The 20,278-nt window shown below is 40.0% G+C and overlaps 1 protein-coding gene across 9 annotated transcripts in view; it reads left to right on the forward strand.

Moving 5' to 3' along the window:
- The window catches only part of SYNE2 (spectrin repeat containing nuclear envelope protein 2), a 413,158-nt gene that overhangs the window by 309,970 nt on the left and 82,910 nt on the right, over positions 1–20,278 (forward strand). For all 9 annotated transcript variants that reach the window (XM_064486012.1, XM_064486013.1, XM_064486014.1 and 6 more), the window contains exons 60-67: positions 1,505–1,687; positions 4,041–4,172; positions 6,643–6,840; positions 7,450–7,524; positions 8,743–8,853; positions 11,321–11,437; positions 15,923–16,153; positions 19,540–19,722. In XM_064486012.1, the coding sequence (XP_064342082.1) occupies positions 1,505–1,687; positions 4,041–4,172; positions 6,643–6,840; positions 7,450–7,524; positions 8,743–8,853; positions 11,321–11,437; positions 15,923–16,153; positions 19,540–19,722 (1,230 nt within the window). The remainder of the gene's footprint in view (positions 1–1,504; positions 1,688–4,040; positions 4,173–6,642; positions 6,841–7,449; positions 7,525–8,742; positions 8,854–11,320; positions 11,438–15,922; positions 16,154–19,539; positions 19,723–20,278) is intronic.

Genomic DNA, 20,278 nt, shown 5'->3' on the forward strand with positions numbered 1-20,278 from the left:
AAAGTGAGACAAATGAACTTATTTGCAAAACAGAAACAGACTCACAGACATAGAAAACAAACTTGTGGTTACCAGAGGGGAAAGGGGGTGGGGAGAGATAAATTGGGAGTTCAGGATTTGCAGATACTATCATATCTAAAATAGATAAACAACAAGGTCCTACTCCATAGCACAGGGAACTAACTTCAATAGCTTGTAATAGTTTATAATGAAAAAGAATATGAAAAGGAATATATATGTAATATATGTATGTATAACTGAATCACTATGCTGTATACTAGAAATTAACACAGCATTTAAACCAACCATACTTCAATTTAAAAAAAAAGAAATACGTTTAAAAAATATGATGTGACATAAAGTATTTGGTCTTGCTAAAGGAATAGCAAAATAAAGTTGAGAAGTAGATATGAATGACTATAAATATCATTTTAAACCATTTGCAGTGCTATTTATATAAAAATAATTTTCCCTTTAGGCTATTTTTTCATTTAATTTCTAAAATTTCAAAATTTGATAGTGTTTCCTTCAAGTCAAACCCAGATGTTTAATAGTCCAAGAGCTTAAGCCTCCAAGTCAGGAAACTGGGTTCCAGCCCCAGCTGTCCTGCTTGCTGGCTGTGTGCCTTTGAGTGATTGGTTAGCATTTCATGGATTCGCTTTCATATCTGTACATTGGTATTGCAGTGATTATGTTGGAGAATTATAATGTATGTAGAGCCGCTAGCATAGGAGCTGAGACATGCTAAACAGCATATAAATGTTGTATACTATTTAGCCTACAGTTAAGAGCATGGGCTTTGGGGTCAGGCAGCCCGGGGTTCTAATCCCAACCCTGCCTGTTATAGTCTGCCCTCACTTGGGTCTTCTGACTTTTGTGAACCCAGTTTCCTTACCTGTGAACAGCAAGTCATAATACCTACCTTCTAGGGTGGGTGTGAAGATTAAATGAAATACTATATACGAAGTACTTAGTAACTTGAATACTCTCCTCTAATTTATTCATAATGTAAATCCAGGTTTCCGTTGATCGGATGTCATTAAAGAAAAGTATGAGTACGTTTTTGGGACTTATGAAATTTGGCCAGGCCATTCTGTTCAATTCAGTAAGCATTTTTGGAGGGCCTGCTGTGTGGAGAGCCCTGTGCTGGGTGCAGTTGCCATGAAAGTTAATAGGAAGCCGTACCTGCTTTTGCATAGCTCGCTGTCTGAGGGTGACACACAAAGCCAAACGGCAGCTCTAGAGAGACGGGTGGGAGGGAGAGAAAGAAGGACAGGGTTGTCTAGATGCATAATGTGCGGGAGGTGACTGTTGCCCCAGGCATTCTTCTCTGAGACTTTTAACTACTGGGTTGCAAGTAATACCTTAATTTTTTTCAACCTGAGCTAAAGAACTTTTTTAAAAATCAAAACTGTAGATTAAAGACTAAAGTTTAATTTGAAATAGATTTAGGAAGTGGCCTTTTTTCCCCATTTATGTACCATGTTTATCTAATATCATTAAGGTCATACTGGGAAATATACGTCCCATGAAGAAAACCATTGCTGAAATACTGTCTTACCAAGTGGAGCTGAGGTTGCCCCAGACAGGAATGAAACCTCTGCCTGTGTTTCAGAGGACAAATCAGCTTTCACAAGGTGTAAAACTGTTGGAAAATGTGACGCAGGAGCAAAATGAGTTATTAAAGGTGAGTAGTTTGTGGTGATGGCCAACCTATTGGATGAAAGTGTTCAGCAAAAGCTGGTTGTGTTTTCTGTTTTAACGGTTGGGTTGATCACATTCCCATGACAAAGTAAGATGCTACCGGTGTTTTTTTTTTTTTTTTTTTTTTTTGGTCTCTTCTAGTATTACTATCCAGGAGGTGACATTTGGTATAAGAGAGTGTCTTATTGCTCAAATGGGGCCAAAGTGATTTTTCTCAGCTCTTACCTTTGTCCTGGTTGAAGACATTAAAGTGTAGTTATGGTGTATTTAATTCAGTCTATAATAATCAAAGATCTACATGGGTGAAATGCTGTGGGAAGAGATTCAACCCTGAACAGTGTGCATTTGCAGTCTCCTGAAGCTGACAGACCCACAATAATCTCTTTATACATCTCAGCTGCTTTCCCATTAATCATTTCGTTTTATTACCAACACGATACAGGTAGAATAGGCACTTTGCCGTCTTTATTTTTCCACATTAGGAGACTAATGTCCAAAGGTTAGGTGACTTGCTAAAGGACCAGAGTTAACTGGTGTCGAGATTAATTCGTGTTCAAATAAGAAAAGAAGTTGAGTTTCTAGTATTTATTCTCCATTTTGGGGTCTCTTGCTTCTGACATCTACTAGCTCAGGGATTTTTTTTTATTCTTACATTTTGATTAATCTGTCTCAAGTCAGGAATTATCATTAACTAGAAATCATATTTTATTTTGGTTTGTATTCCTACATCAACAACTACTCTTACAAGAAAAGAAAGTTACTGAAAGAGTCCCAGGCTTCTCGGCCCTCTTGGTAGTCACCCTGTCCTGCCTCCTTTTTTTTGATTAAATGGGTCAGGCTAGGAGGACAGGTTATTTTTCCTCCTCCTGCCCATCACCTGGTTATGGGAAGAAAACTGCTATCTCTTTCTCCCTCTTACATTTCATTCACTTTTGGTGGTCACTCTGTTCTCCTAAGATTGGAGAATATTGTCATCTCTGGTTTGAGTCTTAGTTCACGTAGTTTCTGGCCTGACTACTGATCAGCTGATGTCATTTCCTAACGTCCACAGGGAGAAAAAAAGATCTGGCACTCAATGTACTATTTTTTAATAATATAAAGGGAAGAAAAACAGAAAGATAGGAAATTTGACCTATTATTTTTAATCTTTTTTGTGCTTTATTGGTCTCCTGGTCAGGAAAGGAGAATAACAGTCCTAACTATGCTTTAAAGTGACTCCCTCACAAGATGAAAGAGGGGAAATAGAGAGGAAATTAGATTTTGTGCCAAGTTAGGTATCAAACTGTGCTACTAAAATTTTCCATCGTATTGTGTTAGTGGAAATCGGATGTCATCTCAGATACTGCAAAGCTCAGTAAGCCAGTGGTAATGAAAATCATTAGAATATGGTACATTTCTTTGAATTCCTGCTTTAGGTATTGTTAAGTGCCCTCGTTGTGGAGAATAAGACAAATTACTTTTGGTGGGAGTAGTGGGATGTAGCTCATTATTGATGGCTGGGGAGCAGGTGTGCACAGTGAACGTAGTTATTCATTTCCAGCCTGCAGCTAAAATTATAGTTAAATATTAAAGAAAATACAAGGAAGAATTCTGTGTTGGCCAGAAACTTCGTAGTTTCAAAAGGCATTTTGCTTCATTGTGAAGCATACCAGGGAAATATCTAGATTTTCTTTTGAAGTCCATTTCTTTATCTTTCATTACACGTGGATTATCTCAGCACACAAGTAGGTTCAAGTTCTGCTACTCTCTTAACCCTAGATCCCAGGTATTGTTCTGGTTTTGTCTTATTCTACCAACTCTTGACTGCTTTCAAACCTCAGTCTTTTACTATAAAATGTGTATCACAGATCCCAAGAGGTACCAGGTAAGGATGTGTCTGGACCGGGAAAATCCACATTTCTCAAATCACATGCCCGTTCCATCCTGAATCAGGGATGTCACCTTTCTGTGAGGAAAGCCCCACATGGAATATGTATTAAAATGGTGTATGTGACATACCAGTAATTTCATAAAACTTGGCAGCTTTATGTTAACATGCTATCAGATGCTCCCAGGATAAGCCCAAGAGTCTGGAAATACTTAGGAGCAAAAGTATGTGTGATTAGATCTGTATTCCGAGCACTGCACAAGGCGCTCTGGCATCAGGTAGAGCAAGGTCGGGTGCCAGCTTTGCAAACATTGTTCTCTATTTAGGCTACCATTTCCTATTGGAATCTATGTGGTGCGTATTTGCTGTAATTGATTGGAACTTGTGATAAGGACAGATGTTAGCAGTAGCCCATTGATCTAGGCCTTGGATTGTAACAAAGATTCTTCTTTGGGGGGTTATTTTATAGATAGTCATGAAACAGACTAGCGAATGTGATGAAGAAATAGAAAAATTGAAACAGATCTTAAATAATTATTCAGCTGAATTCTCCCAGGAACATATGTCACCAGACCAAGCTGCCAGCCTGCCACAAGTCCAGGTATGTTTCTTCCATTCATTTGTCCCGCAGTTCATTCAACAGTCACTTTGTAAGCCAGTGGTGCCTAGAGGCCTTTGTGATGATATGGTGCATTTCCTGTCTCTCTCTTCTAATTGAGGTGTTTTATGCACGTGTTTACTTTCCATTTTTACTTCATAAAAATAGGTAATTATATAATTATCATAATGGAAGTCCTTTCAAGTGTCTTTAGCCTCAACTTGGTGCCGTTTGGCCTGAATTTGCCCTGGTACCAAAGAAGCTGATGTAACATACGGTTTTTGGACAACCTGACTTTTGGCTAATTTTCTAGCATGGGGGTCAGACAGGCTGGGCTTTAGAGGTAAAGACTCTGAATGCTGTTGTAATAAACAGTTGCATATACTAAGCAGTCTTTCCATATGCCATAATTAACAATGTCCTGTGGACTCAGGTCCAGTGGTTTGCACGTTAACCCTCTCTTGCTATGGGTTTTTTTAATCTTTGTTTTTGAATCATCATTTCTATAATGAAGAAATCTAGTTGCAGGCCAAGGATTGTAGAGAACTGCTTTTTTTCCTGCCATTAAGTGGATGTAGGCCAGCAGTTGCTATGGTACTCAAAGCCAGGTTACACCACTTTCTAGCTGTGAGATGTAGGGCAAATTTCTCAGCGTCTAAGGTGAAGTACAAAGGGGTCCAAGATGACACAGCTATCAGGTGGTGGACTCAATAAGACAGACTCAATATATTAAATATTTCAGTATTTTGAAAGTGTCAAGTTTCCCTTTACGTTAAAAAATTCCAGGACTCCAAAAAGCTTTTGTTTATATTAAAACTCAGAAATGTAAATATATTTGTTGAGTTTATTTTAAAATGACAAGAGTAAACCCATTACATATTAATAGCAAGAAAATTTTGGTGCAAGAAATTATATCTTCCCAAACAAAATGTAGTGGGAAGAGTGACATCGCTTTTTGTTTTTGCAAATCTCATTAGTCTGTCTGGCTACTAGGAGAGATTCTCATGTGCTTCTGCATTCAGTCTATTGAGATACGTAGTTCTGTTTGAAGTATATAAAGATAATCCAACCTCTCAAAGATACATGCAAGGATAGGGCGGATTACTTTAATAACCCTTTTAAATAATTATGGACATCCTTTGAAACTACACTACACTCCAGCCAGTAGATATTACTCACAGGTTCATTGTTAAATGGAATCTGAAGCCATGTCAGTGAACTTTTCATACTCTTACATTAAAATCCCTTGGTCTGTCTTGTACTTGGAATGGATCTCCAGCCATGCGTGATTGTATAACATCATGCTTGATCATTTGGAAAATATTGTTTGACTAGCTATGTATATCCTCCAAATGGTGACACATTTCAGTAGCCGATATTAAATTTTATTAATATTTATAAATGTATTAATATTAACATCTACCTCTTCAGAAAAATCATTATATATGTGTGTATATGTATGTATGTATAGTTTAATAGCTGTCTTTTTTCAAGTAGAAATAGTGTTCTATGAAAAAAAAATTAATAGGTTGGCTTGAAACTTAATTATATGAGAGCTCTTCCTCAACCATCATCATACTTTGGTGAACTGCAGAAGTGCTTTATACATTCTTCCCATGTTGTCATACAGAATATAAAAAATACTTGTGCTTTATCAAGGATATTCTTAAGTGAAGCGTCTAGTCACTACTAATACAGTTGATATCCCTGTTTTGATTCATATAAGGTGTCAGGAGTTTTACCCACCACTGCTTTTGTGACCTCACACAGTGAAAAATGTCAACACAGTGAGAAAGGCAGGTAACACTTGAGTATTATGAAAATGATCTTGACCTCATGGAGTGTGACCCCCTGCAGATGGCACTTAGAGAATGGCTGCTCTGAGCCCTTCTCTGCCACCATAATGCTGCTGGCTCTGCAGACTAGTCTGTGTCTCTAAGTGTTATTCTAATGGCTGTAGTATTACATCTGTTGGGAGACACTGTACCTCTGAAGTTGAGTGTTTACTGCAAAGGGAAATACACCAAAGCCAATTCAGATTTACTTAAGTTATCATTTCCCAAAACAATCACAAGAAGTTTAACTTCAGACAGAATCGGGATATTGGTGTCAGGACATGAGCAGTAGCCGAGGAGCCATGGGGACTGGGTGTTAGAAGTCCAGGTGTGTGCTCTGTCACCACTGCAGCCCTGGAAAAATCACCTTCTTTCTCTGGACTTCAGAGCTCTCACTTACAGGTGGAAACATGATGAGTTTCTCTGTCTGTAGAAGAAAAAATGATCAAGGTATCAGGTGAGGCTGAGGCATCCTGTAAGGGAGCTTACAAACCCTTCCCAGCCAGGATGGAGAGACTAACTCCTGGCTGTGCAGACCACACAGCACAGAAAAATCTTCATCCCTGGTACCAAATGAAGCCGGCTCCTGTGGCAAAGGTCATGGACATCCCAAAGCAACGCACACTTTTTCTGCACAGGGAGAAATCGAAGATATGGAAAAGCAGATTCTGAGCTTGAACCAGAAAAAAGAAGACCTGTTGGTAGACTTGAAGGCAGCCATACTGAACCTTCACCAGCACTTACAGCAAGAACAGCAGGAATCAGAAACAGAGATGCTGGCAGCCGGAGCACCGGAGGAGGACGGCGCAGCTGAGAGGGAGGCTCCTGAGTGGAAGGTGGGTGTGGCTTCAGGTTCATGCTGGTCCCACATTCCACATGGGCTTTTAATTGGTAGTATTTTTCACCTGCAAAACCTGTGGCCTCTATGTCTATGGCATAAGGTAAAGGAATTTTTAAAAGTGGAAGTACTTCAGCTGAAATTATTCACTAGTGAATATTAATCCTCAGGGCATGTCTGTTCTGGACTCAACCCAGAATTCTTCTGCCCAAGTTACTTAAAAAGCTGCTTGTGAAATCCCATGGGTAGGTGGGTGGCAGCCGCCCTTTGAAGTCTCTTCCTACTAAACAGTCAGCCCACTGCAAACTCAGAAGTGGGCCCCGACCTCCCTAAGCCCGCTCTGAATCCACATCAAGGAATCACATTCTTGAATTGTTTGATGAGGGGGCACAGAGAGCAGCACATGTGAAAGGGATCTCAGGTTTGACCGAGTCGTGATATTCGGCTGGATGAGCTGAAAGTTGCTGGACCCAGAGGCTACTTGTGTGGGAGGACATTTTGGGTCAAGAATGTAAAAAGAATGAGCTACGTAATAACGCGGCCAGGCCAGGATCCTGGCAGCGGTGATCAGCCACCTGGCTGCATGTCTTTGTGCTGTGCCTTTCAGCTGAACAGAAAAGGCTCCATGTCCTTCCTGCCGGCAGTGGAGGAAGAAGCAGAAGAGAGCTCCCTGAAGAGTGAAGTAAGGAACATGATTTTCTTGTTCAAGTTCGTTAGAACCGAAATCTCCAAAAAGGTCAATGAGAAGATCTTCAAATGAATGGAAACATGAGGATTTTAAAAAATTTAATATGGGTATTTTATAAGGGTGATTGAAGTAGTTGTCTTACGTTATTAAGGTGGTTTAAGTGCGTCAAAACCTACTTCAGGCCAGAGTGGGCTAAATGTAATTCAGACACACTTGTTGATGTAAGGCAGGAGAAGAAGTTCTTTGTCGTATCCTGAGTTCTGAGTACTTTCTCGGGAGTTTTGAAAGTCTGTCGTTTGCTTGGCACTCCAGGTGTGCTTTATAAACTTTCTTTTTCCATGCTTCAAGTACTTTTTTAGTCTAAGACAGCATTGCCAAGGACACAAAGAATTGTGTTAGCAGCTACCCCTACTCCTTGTCCTTACTTCTCCCTCAGAGCTGGCTGAATGAGACCTTTATTACCAGCTGTCTTTTCTGATATCAATTTCCACTTCACACTTTAAAAACTAAAGTTACAACGGGTCGTGTGCCACAAGGAAGGAGACAGCAGCGGTTTCCAGTTTTTACGTCTCACACGTAACCACCAGGCGTTCTCTTGGCTCGTTCTGTGGACTGCTCTGTAGCCCTGCGTCACAAAGAACAGCCTGTTGTCCTTTAGTCACCACTAGGACACCGCGGGACTGAGCTGTAGGACAAGGAGGAGTGAGGTGTACTCTAGACTCTGACCACCAGACAGCTGTGTAATCTGATTATGCCCCTTCACGGTGGAGAGAATTGTGAGAATGGAGGAGGTACCGGGGCCAAAAAAAAAAGGGCTGCATTTCGGTACAAGTCTGAGACCCGTTTTTGCCTCTGAGCTGATATGTTTATCACATGGGTTGTTGTCTTTGACTACAATCAAAAAATACATGTTCATAGCCTTTAAGGTGACATTTACCAAAGCAGATCATATTCCTAAAGCACTGTTTGAAAGCTCCCCTTCGTGTGACATGAGCTGACCCCCAGCTTTTAAGACTATTTGGGGGGCTATAGGAATAGCAACCACTTTTGGACTCCTATGGTGTAGTTAGCCAGAGAAATCGATGACAGACAGGGGGAGGGGTGGGATTAAGGGCTACCATTCTGCCACCTGGTAAACTGAGTCTTACATAGGAGGTGAGAAGGATGGTAGGAAATCACTTCCCTTTGCTAATCAGTTGATTGCTGTATTAGAGTGGAGATAAGAAAGCAGAACCGTCTTCTGGGTCTCCATCTTTACTCTGGAAACATGACAAGGACATGGAGGAAGATAGAGCATCCTCGTCCTCTGGAACCATTGTTCAGGTAATGCTGGGCATCTTTATCTTCTACGTTTTGATGTCCTGTCCTGGGCCCAGTATGCTACATTAATGCACTGACTTTCTTGATCCTGCTTCCAGGATAATTACATGGTGCTTCCTCTTTGATTTATAGCTACATATCTTTACTTGGCGCTCCTCTTTCTTGGCCCCCTTTGTAACCAGGATTTTGCCCATGACTATACTTAAACTGCCCTTGACTTCTGGGTGTCAATTTAGTGCCCTTTTATTAGTCCTAACCTTTCTTGATCTCTCCAGCACTAAACACCTCTTCCTTCTTGAAATGCAATGTTCCTTTGGCTTTCCCAATTCTACACTTTCTTGTCTCATCTACCTGCAGCCCCTCTTCTGTCTCCTTCTCTTGCCGTTTCTGTGACAGTAGGCATTCCCCCAGAGTTTCCTCCTCTTCTTTCTTCTCTACGTTCTCTTACGGTGATTTCTCCCTGGTCCTCTCATAGGTTTGGCAGTAACCTCTTTGCCGGGGATTCCAAATCAAATCTCGAGTCTTGTCTTTCCCATTAATCTGTTCCGCATTTCTACCCTCCAGATATATATATTTTTCTTTTTGGATGTATTCTCTTCATCTCAAACCCAATTTTCCTTCAAAGCTTGCTCTTCCTTCTAATCTCTCCGTGTCTGTTAATGGCATCACTAATTCTCAGTCTAAGACAAACTTCAGAGTCATCTTAGGTACCTCATTTGTCTTACCTTTCATGTCCAATCAGTGGCCAAGTGATGTCAATCATCAGATCCTTCTTCTCCTCCCATTGTTTTTGTCATCATCCTGTTCCAGGCAATTTGTTAACATCTTCCCTAGACTTTGGGAGTAGCCTTCTAAGTGTGTTCATAACCTCCAGTCATTTATATCTCTATACAGTATTAACTGATTGCTTTTCCTGAAACAATTCATGCTAAGCTCCAGTCTTTCCTGGATTCTGATTATCCACTGAATAAAATGCTATCTTCTTAGCCTGGCATTCCAGACTTCATGATCCCAACCTACCTGTCCAGTTTATGTAAGCTTCACCTTTGGTTCTTGGTTTATACCTTTCTAGTAGCAGTTACTATTTTCAGGACAATAAAAAGTAACGTTTTGTTAGGAACTATGAGGTGCTTTGTATATGTTTTCTTGTTTAATAATCATAGGAATGAGTGAGGTGGGTTATATTCCCACTTTGAAGATGAAGTAAGTGAGGCTCTGAGAGTCCAGGTTAACTTGTCCAAGATCTCGCAGCTTGTAAATAGCGCAACCAAGATTGGTCCGTTGTGACATCCAAACTTTTCCTACTGTACTGTGTTAATTATTTGTGTACATTTCATTTTCCCATTGTTCAACCTTGATTAAGCTAATATGTGAGAGTGCTGGATCAAAGTGTACATCCGGGGGGAGGATATAGCTCAGTGGTAAAGTGTGTTCTTAGCAAGCAGAAGGTCCTCGGTTCAATCCCCAGCACCTCCATTAAAAACAAATAAACAAATAAATAAATAAACCTAATTACCTGCCCCTCCAAAAAAAGTATACATCCATTTAAAAACTGCCCTCAAACTGTCCTCAAGAAGGATTCCTGGCATTCCTACCAGGAATGCATAAAAGTGCCTCTTTCCTGATTCCAAGCTGATACTGGATATTTTCAATCTCAGCCAAACCTAGCCAGTGGCTTAAATTGTCTTACATACATAAGAATGTAGAATATCTCTTTAGGTGTTTATTGGCTTTTGTATTCTTCTTTAATGAATTACTTGTTCATGCCATTTGACTTTTTCTACAGAGGGGTTACTGACTTATAAGAATACTTAATATATTAAGGATATTAACACTTTGCAAGATGTCATCCCAGTCTATTTCTTTTTTAACTTAGATTGTGGTGTCTTTTGTGGTGTGTGTTATTTTATTTACATTGTTAATACTAACATTTTTTCCTTTATTGTCATGCTTTAAAAGTCCCTCCCCACTCCTAGATTAGTAGATTCACTCATATTTTTTTCAAGAATTTTTATGTTACAACTTTTGCATCTAAATATTAGATATAATTAGAATTCACTGTTAGTAGTGAGACAAGGATTTAGTTATATTTTTCATGAAATGCCTGCATAGTTGTTCCCAAATTTTAAAAATTCATCTTTCCTCCCATTTATCGGGAATATGACCTTTATCATATAATCTTATTTAATTTTAATTCTCATAATAATCCATTTAAATACATAATTCTCTAGATTCCTTGTATGTTCCTCATTAACTACAGAGCCTTAGAGCCTTTCAGTCTACAAATGAAGACAAATGTGAGTAAGTGGATTTTTTTTCCCTAATGAACAAACTTTTTCCTAAATAACACCTGACTTCTCTGGACATTTTTGCAAGCAGATGATTTATAAAATGAGCAGATGCAGGAAGACTAACTTGTGTGGCAGCAGGGCAGGAACTTTTCTGGACCCCTGGTTCTTTTTTTTTACAGGAGGCAGCTGGAAAAATAAGCATATGTGATAGTTCCATGGCACAGATTCTTGCACCAGACTCACCAAACACTGAGCAGGGTCCCGAATTTTCCCTGAGCCCCAACCCAACAGAAGAGGTAAGTCCCTGTCGGTGATACCCAGACTAGCCCCCGAGATGACCAGCTCTCTGTGTTTTGCAATATTTTCTGTTGCAAACCAAGAATTCTTTGTGAACTTCGACATCTTCATATGTGCTGCCAGGCTGGGAAACTGGGAGATTTGCCATCAGATATTTACATCGAGAGTCAGCACGGCACAGAGCAATTCAAGATTTTTTTACTCGCTCACCACTTGTCAGGGTGAACCAGCCTTTTCAATAACACCTACTTCCTTCTTCCGTGGATATAACTTACGGGCGTGATGAAAGTGGAGAGCTATTACTGATTAACTGCCCATTATATAAAAGGCATTTGTATTTGCTGTCTAATCCTCAGATTAAATAAGGTAGGTTAATGCCTGCCATACGTTTATAAATGAGGAAATCAAAACTCAGGGAGGAAAAGTACAACTGGTAAGTAGAGGAGTAAGGAGACAAAGCCAGACTATTCCAATGTGCCTTCCTAATTTGGATATTTAGTATTTAAAGGTGTGAAACCAAGGTAGTTTTGGCATCACACAGTAAGCCGCCACCATACCATCCCAGCGGCATATTTAGTATTTGTACCAGTGCAATTAGATAGGATACTTTAGCCAGGCAGTTTTGCATTTTATCAAAAGGAGGAGCAGGATGTGCAGATGTTTGTAGCATTGGTGGTAGATTGTTTAAAGGGTTGGTATCTTGGCATGAAATACAGCCGCAGCCAGAAAATTCATTTGCATTTTAACTGGATCTTGTAACTTAGATCAGCGATGTGTTATGCAGAAATCAAGCAGTATTGACATTCGCTAACTATGAGGCTAACTTGGATGCCAGAAGGTTGACAAAATTATGTCAAGAATGTGGACTTGTAAACGCTAAGGCATAATGAAATCAGAGGTTGAATCCTGGTTTTACTTTGTGGCCATAGGCAGTTTGAATATCCTCTTCCAGCCTCAGTTTCTTCCTCTGTACACAGGAACAATGGACTTGTGTGAAGTATGAGATGGTCTTAGCACAGTGGCCCAGCTCTAGGGCCTGATAAAAGGTTGGGCATTATCAATTTACATTAATGCTTTACAGATGACATGCTTGTCTTTAACGGGAAATACTAGTGGTCACACTTTTTTAGCCCTCCAAAATGTACAATCATAAAACTTTCATTTAAATAATTTCTGCTTTTAGAATTTGGGGTTATCATTTGGAGAAGATATTGAGCAGGGGTGCTACTGTGGAAAAAACTATGGACTCAGAATTACAAGGTCACAGAGCTGTGTGACCTTGGGGAACTAATTTATGTCTGGGCCTGAGCTCAGAAGCAGTGGGATGGGAGGTGTGTGAACTGATTAAATGTTAAATGCATTTGGGTTTCTCTTACTATAAGAAGAAGTGAGTGAACTGATTCCTGGCACGTTCCCCAGGCCACCTTAAGCTATTGAAGTTCTACGGTTGCAAATAATCTTTTTTTCTTCAGTCACCTTTGGATTCTTTTCAGGCTTGAATAACTAACAAATAAAAATGAGATTAGTTATCCAGCTTCCTTATTTCCTCATTAATTGAGTGAGTTAATGAGAAAGAAACTCAGTATTGTCATTTTTTAAATGTGTGTTGGAGATACAGATGCTCAAAGAATGTTTTTGAATAAATAAGAAAGGCGGAATAAATAAGGTTTTTGCAGATTAATTAGCTAATGAATGAATCAGTATTAACAGATTGTTATCTCAGGTGACCAAAAAGGATCCCCAAATCTTTGCCACTAAGATATAGCAGTATCTGAAAAGTAGAAAACAGTTACTCAGATGATCAGAAATTGGTGCCTGGCAGTAAAATCACATATCTGTTCCCTTTCTAAAGATCAGGATTAAAAAAGAAAATTGAAACAGGTGAAATCTAAGTAGAGACCTAACTGTGTATGAACAGAGAACACAAGGCAAAGGAAGACCCTTAGGAAGGTGATTTCTTGAAGAAGATACTGATGAAGGTGGGGAGAAACAGCGTTTTGGCAGAAAAGAGCAAACATATGTGAAGTTAATAGAGGGTCAGGGGAACAAGTACGGAATGAGTGCAACTCAGAGACCCTTCTGCCAAAAGAGCTTTCCCAGTCCTCATCAGTGTGTGTGAAAATGGCTGGTATTTTCATACCCTGCATGTTTTTGTTACCACTTGCCAATTTTGTCGGCTTCTGTTGTATGGAAAGTTCTATGTTTAAACCAACTTTCACAAACATTAGGAAATGTGACTTTGAGTTGAGTTAAGGTATATATTTGTGAGCAACTCCCATTTCTCACTTGGCCAAAATTGTGCCTTATTAGATGCTAACATGTAGATAGCGAAGTCTTATATGGAAAACACTGTATTTCATCATAGAGTGAGTAAAATATATATTGAGATCAGTGATTTTGTAGAGCAAAACACAAATCCTTACTCCTAAAGAAATGCCTCTAGAAGGGTTGAAAATACTCTCACCATTCTGGAAAAGGATGTGGGAAGCAAAAATATCTCTGCATCAATTCATCTTTTGCCTGCAAATTGAAAATATCTATTGTATATTTACTTGAATAGTCTTCACTTGGTATCTGGGAGAAATTTTTCTACTGGACGGATAAGCAAGCCCAGTTGTTTCAATATAAGAAGTATACATCACTGTATATTCTTGCCTCCTTTGTCAAAAATTAATTGACTATAGGTCTGTGGATTTATTTCTGGGCTCTTTATTCTGTTCCACTGATCCATATGTTTGTTTTTATGCCAATACCATGCTGTTTTGATTACTGTAGCTCTTTAGTATTGTCTGAAGTCTGAGGGTTATTCCTCGAGCTTTGTTCTTTTTTTCAATATTATTTTGGCAATTCTGGGTCTTTTGTGATTCCATATTAATTTTAGGATTATTTGTTCTAGTTCTGTGAAAATTGTCCTGGGGGGAAGTTATAGCTCAAGTTATAGCTCAGGACCAAGCATGCACGAGGTCCTGGGTTCAATCCCTAGTACCTCCATTAATTAAATAAATAAATAACTCTAATTACCCCCCCCCCAAAAAAAAAGAAAAAATGAAAAGTGTCCTGGGTAATTTGATAGGGATTGCATTAAATCTGTAGATTGCCTTGGGCAGTATGGCCATTTTAACAATATTGATTCTTCCAATCCAAGAGCATGGAATATCTTTCCATTTCTTTAAGTCATCTTTAGTTTCCTTAATCAGTGTTTTGTAGTTCTCCATGTAAAAGTCTTTCACCTCCTTGGTTCGGTTTATTCCTAAATTTTGTTTTGGATGCCATTTTAAAAGTAATTGTTTACTTTCTTTTCCTGCTATGTCATTGTTAATGTGAAGAAATGCAACTGATTTCTGTATGTTAATCTGGTATCCTGCTAACTTGCCAAATTCTTTTATCAGCTCTAGTAGTTTTTGTGCAGAGTTTTTAGGGTTTTCTAAGAACTCATCTACAAAACAGATTGCAGACGTAGTAAACAATCTTATGGTTATGGGGGCAAAGAGGGTGGAAAGGGATAAATTTGGGAGTTCGAGATTTTCAAATTTTAGCCACTATATATAAAAATAGATTTTAAAAATTTCTTCTGTATAGCACAAGGAACTGTGTTCAATATCTTGTAATGGCCTTTAGTGAAAAAGAACATGAAAACGAATATATGTATGTATATGCATGACTGGGAGATTGTGCTGTACACCAGAAACTGACACATTGAAACTGACTATACTTAAGTTAAAAAAAAAAGTACACATGGCACACATCATATTTTCTTTTTACTATGTACTATAAGCATCTAGTCCTTAACTCAATAATATTTGAATATCTAGAAGGTGAAAAGTATTTTTAGAGATTCTCTCTGAAGAATAGGAGAAAAATTTCCAAACTACTCCCCTGAAGCTTGTAACTCAAAGCTATTTTTAGTAGGGAGAAGTTGAGATAAGTAACAGCATGTATATCAGGGGAAAGAAAGCCAAAATATCTTATAATCTAACTACTTGAGATGTTAAGTTAAAAGTATGAGGCATATTTCCTTATATTCCAGCCAATGTGTAAAGATCTTTTTTTTTTTCCTGTTTGAACAGAGCGCACAGCAATGTAAGCATTGCTTAATCATGTGTCACGCAACTTTAAACAGCAGCCAGTTCGCTGAACTGTTTCAGACACACACCCACACGCACACCCTCTCGCTTGTACTCACCTGTCTCCTGGGGCCGTTTAATGAACGACAAGCCCGTTTGCGTCCTCTGCGCCCAGGAACCCTGTACCTGTGTACCTGCAGATCTGCTGCTTGGAAACCTGGGGCGCCAGGTCACGTGATCATTGCTATGCCCATGGAGGTGCATTTTTCTCTTCTTTCTTTCTTACCTCTTCTGCCCATATATATATTTGTTTCTTTTAACTGGGGAAATACTGTAAGTTCACAGATCTTTGCCAGTCCGAATCTAAACATTTAGAACTCCTGGCTTTTCACCGCTGGATTATCTTTGGATTTATCATAGGGTGCCACGTCTCCTGTCAGGGCTGAAGCTGCGGGCTTTTCTGACGAGCAAGGAGCTTTTGAGGCCACAGTGGAGAAACCTAGGCCCGGGCCGGCGGAAGTCCTCCATGTCTGCAAGACCCAGGTGGCCAAGCTGGAGCTGTGGCTGCACCAGGCCAACGTGGCATTCGAGCCGGAAACATTAAACGCAGACATGCAGCAGGTGGTGGAACAGCAACTGGTAGGGTGCCAGGTAAGGCGGCCGGAGCTGAGTTCACGGCCTCTTCACCAATCACCTTCCAAGACGGGGTGAATTTCTCTTAAAGCAACAGTGTGATTCTCCCTGTTACTCTGACCCCTGCGGCCTCAAATTCTTGTTCTCAGGATAATTCTTTGAAGTGATTTATGTGAACAGAGTATTTGGGAAGATAGTAATGGGTAAGATCTCAGAATCTGGAACTCCAGTCCAGCTCTGTCCCATTAACTGAACTGGAGTGAGTAAACTCACCTCATTTTCCTCATACAGTAGGTTCTCTCCTGAGACTTGATCAAGATTTAAATGAGATAAAGTATATAAGTCAGTGTCTGCTGTATAAAGTATATATAAAGTGCTCAATAAATACTGCTACTTTATTCAGGATATTAAGTTCTTTGAATTTTCATTCATCAGAAATGAAACTGAATACCCTGATTTGCAAGATTGCAGATACAGCATAAAAGGGCTGTGCTGTCATTTTACTAGGAATGCCCCTACTCTGCTTGGGAGGGACAGGAATGTCAACTTCCTTGCCTTTAGTCACTCTGAGTAACAGTTGCTGGCATAGCCCACAGTTTGGGATCTCTGTATCCCTCCAGGGAGGGGCCAGACTGCTGACCTTGCAGCAACATAATCCAGTGTCACAACAGCCAAGGCGCCACTCCTAAGGCCCCTTAGACTTGCCTTGGCCTGATGTCTCTGCCTGATCGGCTTGTTTGCAGTGGTCCCCAGGGACAGGGACTTCCTCTGCGAGTACCCCCAAATCACTGGCCAGAGCCACAGGGAGCTCCACCCACTAGAGCTCGTTCTGGGGTTGGGGAAGACACTTTGGCCTGAGGCTGGCACTCCTCCCCTTTTTCTGTTCAGACCCACAATCTTCCAACACCCAGCACCTGCCTAGTGGGACCCAGGCAAGCAGGCTGACTTCCTTCGCTGGACAGCTCAGCACCTCTCACCCCAAAAGTCAGCCCCAAGGGGTGGGTTCACGCCAGTACTGGCACTGCCACGTGGCCTGGCTGAGGTGGTGCAGGGGAGTCTGGAAAAGACAGTGTAATTCCACACAGAGCAATGCTGTTCTACCCTGACACTGCTGCGTTCCAGTGTTGAAACCCAGCCATTTAAGGCTGTCCAGGAGCCATTTGCCAGTTGACTGTCCTGCTGACTAGTTAGATAGACCCCATGGCCAATTCCTTGATCATCACCAGAATCCCATCCTTGGCCACTTGTAGTGAGCTCAAGGATTTGGGGGGCTGCTCAAGGAAAAGATATGACCACAAGGTGGCAGTAGCGGGTAATGAGCTTTATTTGGGCACAGTTTTGGCATAATCAGAAGGGACTGGGAGTCCCTCATGGCAGGGCACCTTCCAGAGGCTTTGGCAAGGGAGAGGGGTGGGCCACCACCCAGAAGGGGAAGAGAGGAGGGGACTTCCAGGAGATAGGGAATCCCAAGAGGCTTGTGTGTCTAGGGGATGTCAGAGAACTCTGAAGGACAGTAAAGGCTGAGGACTTCAGAGCAACACCGTTTGTCTTAACCAGGGTTAGCAGATATGGGGATCTAGTTTTGAGTCTGGCACCAGTGAAATATGAGCTAATGGTCCCGCCTATAGTGAGGAAATAAACAATATAGGGGTCCATACATAGGGGCTATCCTTGGCTCATTTATAAAACACCATGGCACATATAGTTTAATATTGAAACGTAAAAAGCCTTACAGTGGTCTGTAAAAATGCTAAATTCCCAGAGGAAAAATGTTCAAATTTGAAAGGAGCAAACAGATCCATCAAGAAAAAATTATATTCAGTAATTTAATATTTGAGAAAAAATGCTCAGCCTTGATTATTAAAGACATGCAAATCAAAACATTTGTTGTTTTGTTCCTACATTACCTTGACAAAATTATGTCATCCAGGAAAACTCTGGAGAAATTGATCCACTAATGTCTGTCTGATTCCAAGTTTTCAGAAGTCAGCTGTCATCAGATAAAATGTCCATCTGCTTTGACCTAGTTATCCCATTACTTTAAATTTAACCTCTGAAAATAACCCAAGAAGGAGAAAAGTATTTAAGGCAGCATTGAGTACAAAAGTGAAAAACTGGAAACAGTTTAAAGGCTTAACAATAGGGAGGTTAAGAGAACCATGGAGTGTTAACTTGCAGCTATTAAAATGGGAATTGTAAAGCGTAGATATGAGACACATGAAAAAGTATACAGAAAACAGCTAAGTGGAGAAGAAGCACAGAATTACAGTACGCCTTGTTTACAGCCAATCTAAAATCTATGAGCTCGTATTGTTTAAGCTTAGAAGAGTCTAGAGGATACAAGTAGTTTGCTTGGATGGAGAAGTTAGAAGGATGTTATTTGAAAATGTTTTAAGAATAGAGTTTTTCCTGAAGTTTTTGTCAAAGCATTGGACTTGTTCTTAGTCACACAGGATGTTAGCACAGCCATCACAGTGCTGGAATGTGAGTCTGACTGCTGCGGCTACATTTGTGTGCCCAGCCAGTTGGCACGACCCTCGGGGCTCCACAGCCCCGGGAGAGGACAGAACTTGACCTGTTGAGGAGGATTACAACGACGGTGACTTGCTGGGAAACTTACTTCATCCTCCTGATTTATTTTTAGACCTGGGTGTAAGTTGGCCAGTTGTATCAATGACTAAGTGTTTTAGGTTACAAATTATGTCTTCTGTGGTCTTCTGATATTTTGGAAGCTTATTTGTCCTGAGAAAAACAAGGAAAAGAGCCAGGGAAAGAATTTTCAAAGAGTTCTATGGAGATCTTTTAAAATTACTGCTCAACACTTGGATTCAAACGGAAAAAGTCCAGGAAGGTGGGGGGAAAAATAATGGTAGTTGACATAGACTGTGTATCAAGCCCTGGTCAAAGTACGTGGATTTAACTGTAGCTCCTCAAAGTGACCCCAGGAGGTAAGTTCTATTATTATCCCCATTTTGCAAATGACTAGAGGTCATATGTGTGTGAATCTATGACAACAGATTCATGCAACGTGTCAAGTGCCTCAATTTTCCCCACTGCTAAGTGGGAGGGCTGGGGTCTGAACCCAGGGGTCTAGTTCCAGCGTCTGTGTTCTTAACCACTAAGCTATACTGGGTACATTCAGCTGTGTTTTCTAAAGTGAATATAGAATCACTTGTTTTAGATTAGAGAGTGATATCTTTAATTTGGGATTGGTTTGGTTGTACTCCTATTAAAAAGCAGAGGAATTATGTGGTAGTTTTTTTTTCCCCTCAAGATCCCTTCCAACCTGTGTTTCTGAGACTTCTTATATACACTTAGGTAGAGAGAGTGAATCTAACTTATGTTGGGGTGTAACACTTGTTTAAGACCAGAACTATGTACAATTGAATGATTTTATTTTCTAGGCTATGCTAACAGAGATTGAACACAAGGTTGCCTCTCTGTTAGAAAATTGCAAAGACCAGGGCCTGGGAGATACTGGAGCCACTCATCAGGAGGCTGAAGCACTTTCCTTGAAACTAAAAACTGTGAAGTGCAATTTAGAAAAAGTCCAGATGATGCTTCAGGAGAAATACAGTGAGGACCAGGTAAAATATGGCTGTGTGTAGACATGTATGTACGTATACGCATACAGTAGACCCATCAGGAGGGAACTCTGGGTGAAGGTCAGGAAACAACTATAGAATTATGCCTCTTAAAACTGTAAGGGATGGTTGTGCTGGGTTTTGTCACTGTTTTCATTTTGCTGTGCGGTTTTTCCCACCTAGGTTGTTGTTAGGGAAGGTGTTGGTTGAATTGGGTTGGTTGTTCTTACTGATAATGAGTTCTGGTGTAAGCAAGCCTTCTTTATACAAGAAGGATGTATTTTAAAGGAATTGTGTTACTCCAGTTGACTGGAAAATTAAGCCTTTATAGATAAGATTAAAATTTGACATCAGAAATACAAAAACCCGTTTCCAGGGTGATTTTGTTATTCATTTACAAATATTTATATATATTGATTGAAGTATCTTACAGTTAAAAGTGTTCTTGTGACTTTTAAAAGCATTCTGTTTGTGTGTGTATATATATATATATATATATATATATATATATATATATATATATATATATATATGCAAGTGTGCATCTAATGAGTGGGAT

The sequence above is a fragment of the Camelus dromedarius genome, chromosome 5 (assembly GCF_036321535.1).
Source record: "Camelus dromedarius isolate mCamDro1 chromosome 5, mCamDro1.pat, whole genome shotgun sequence".
Classification (NCBI taxonomy): Eukaryota; Metazoa; Chordata; class Mammalia; order Artiodactyla; family Camelidae; genus Camelus; species Camelus dromedarius.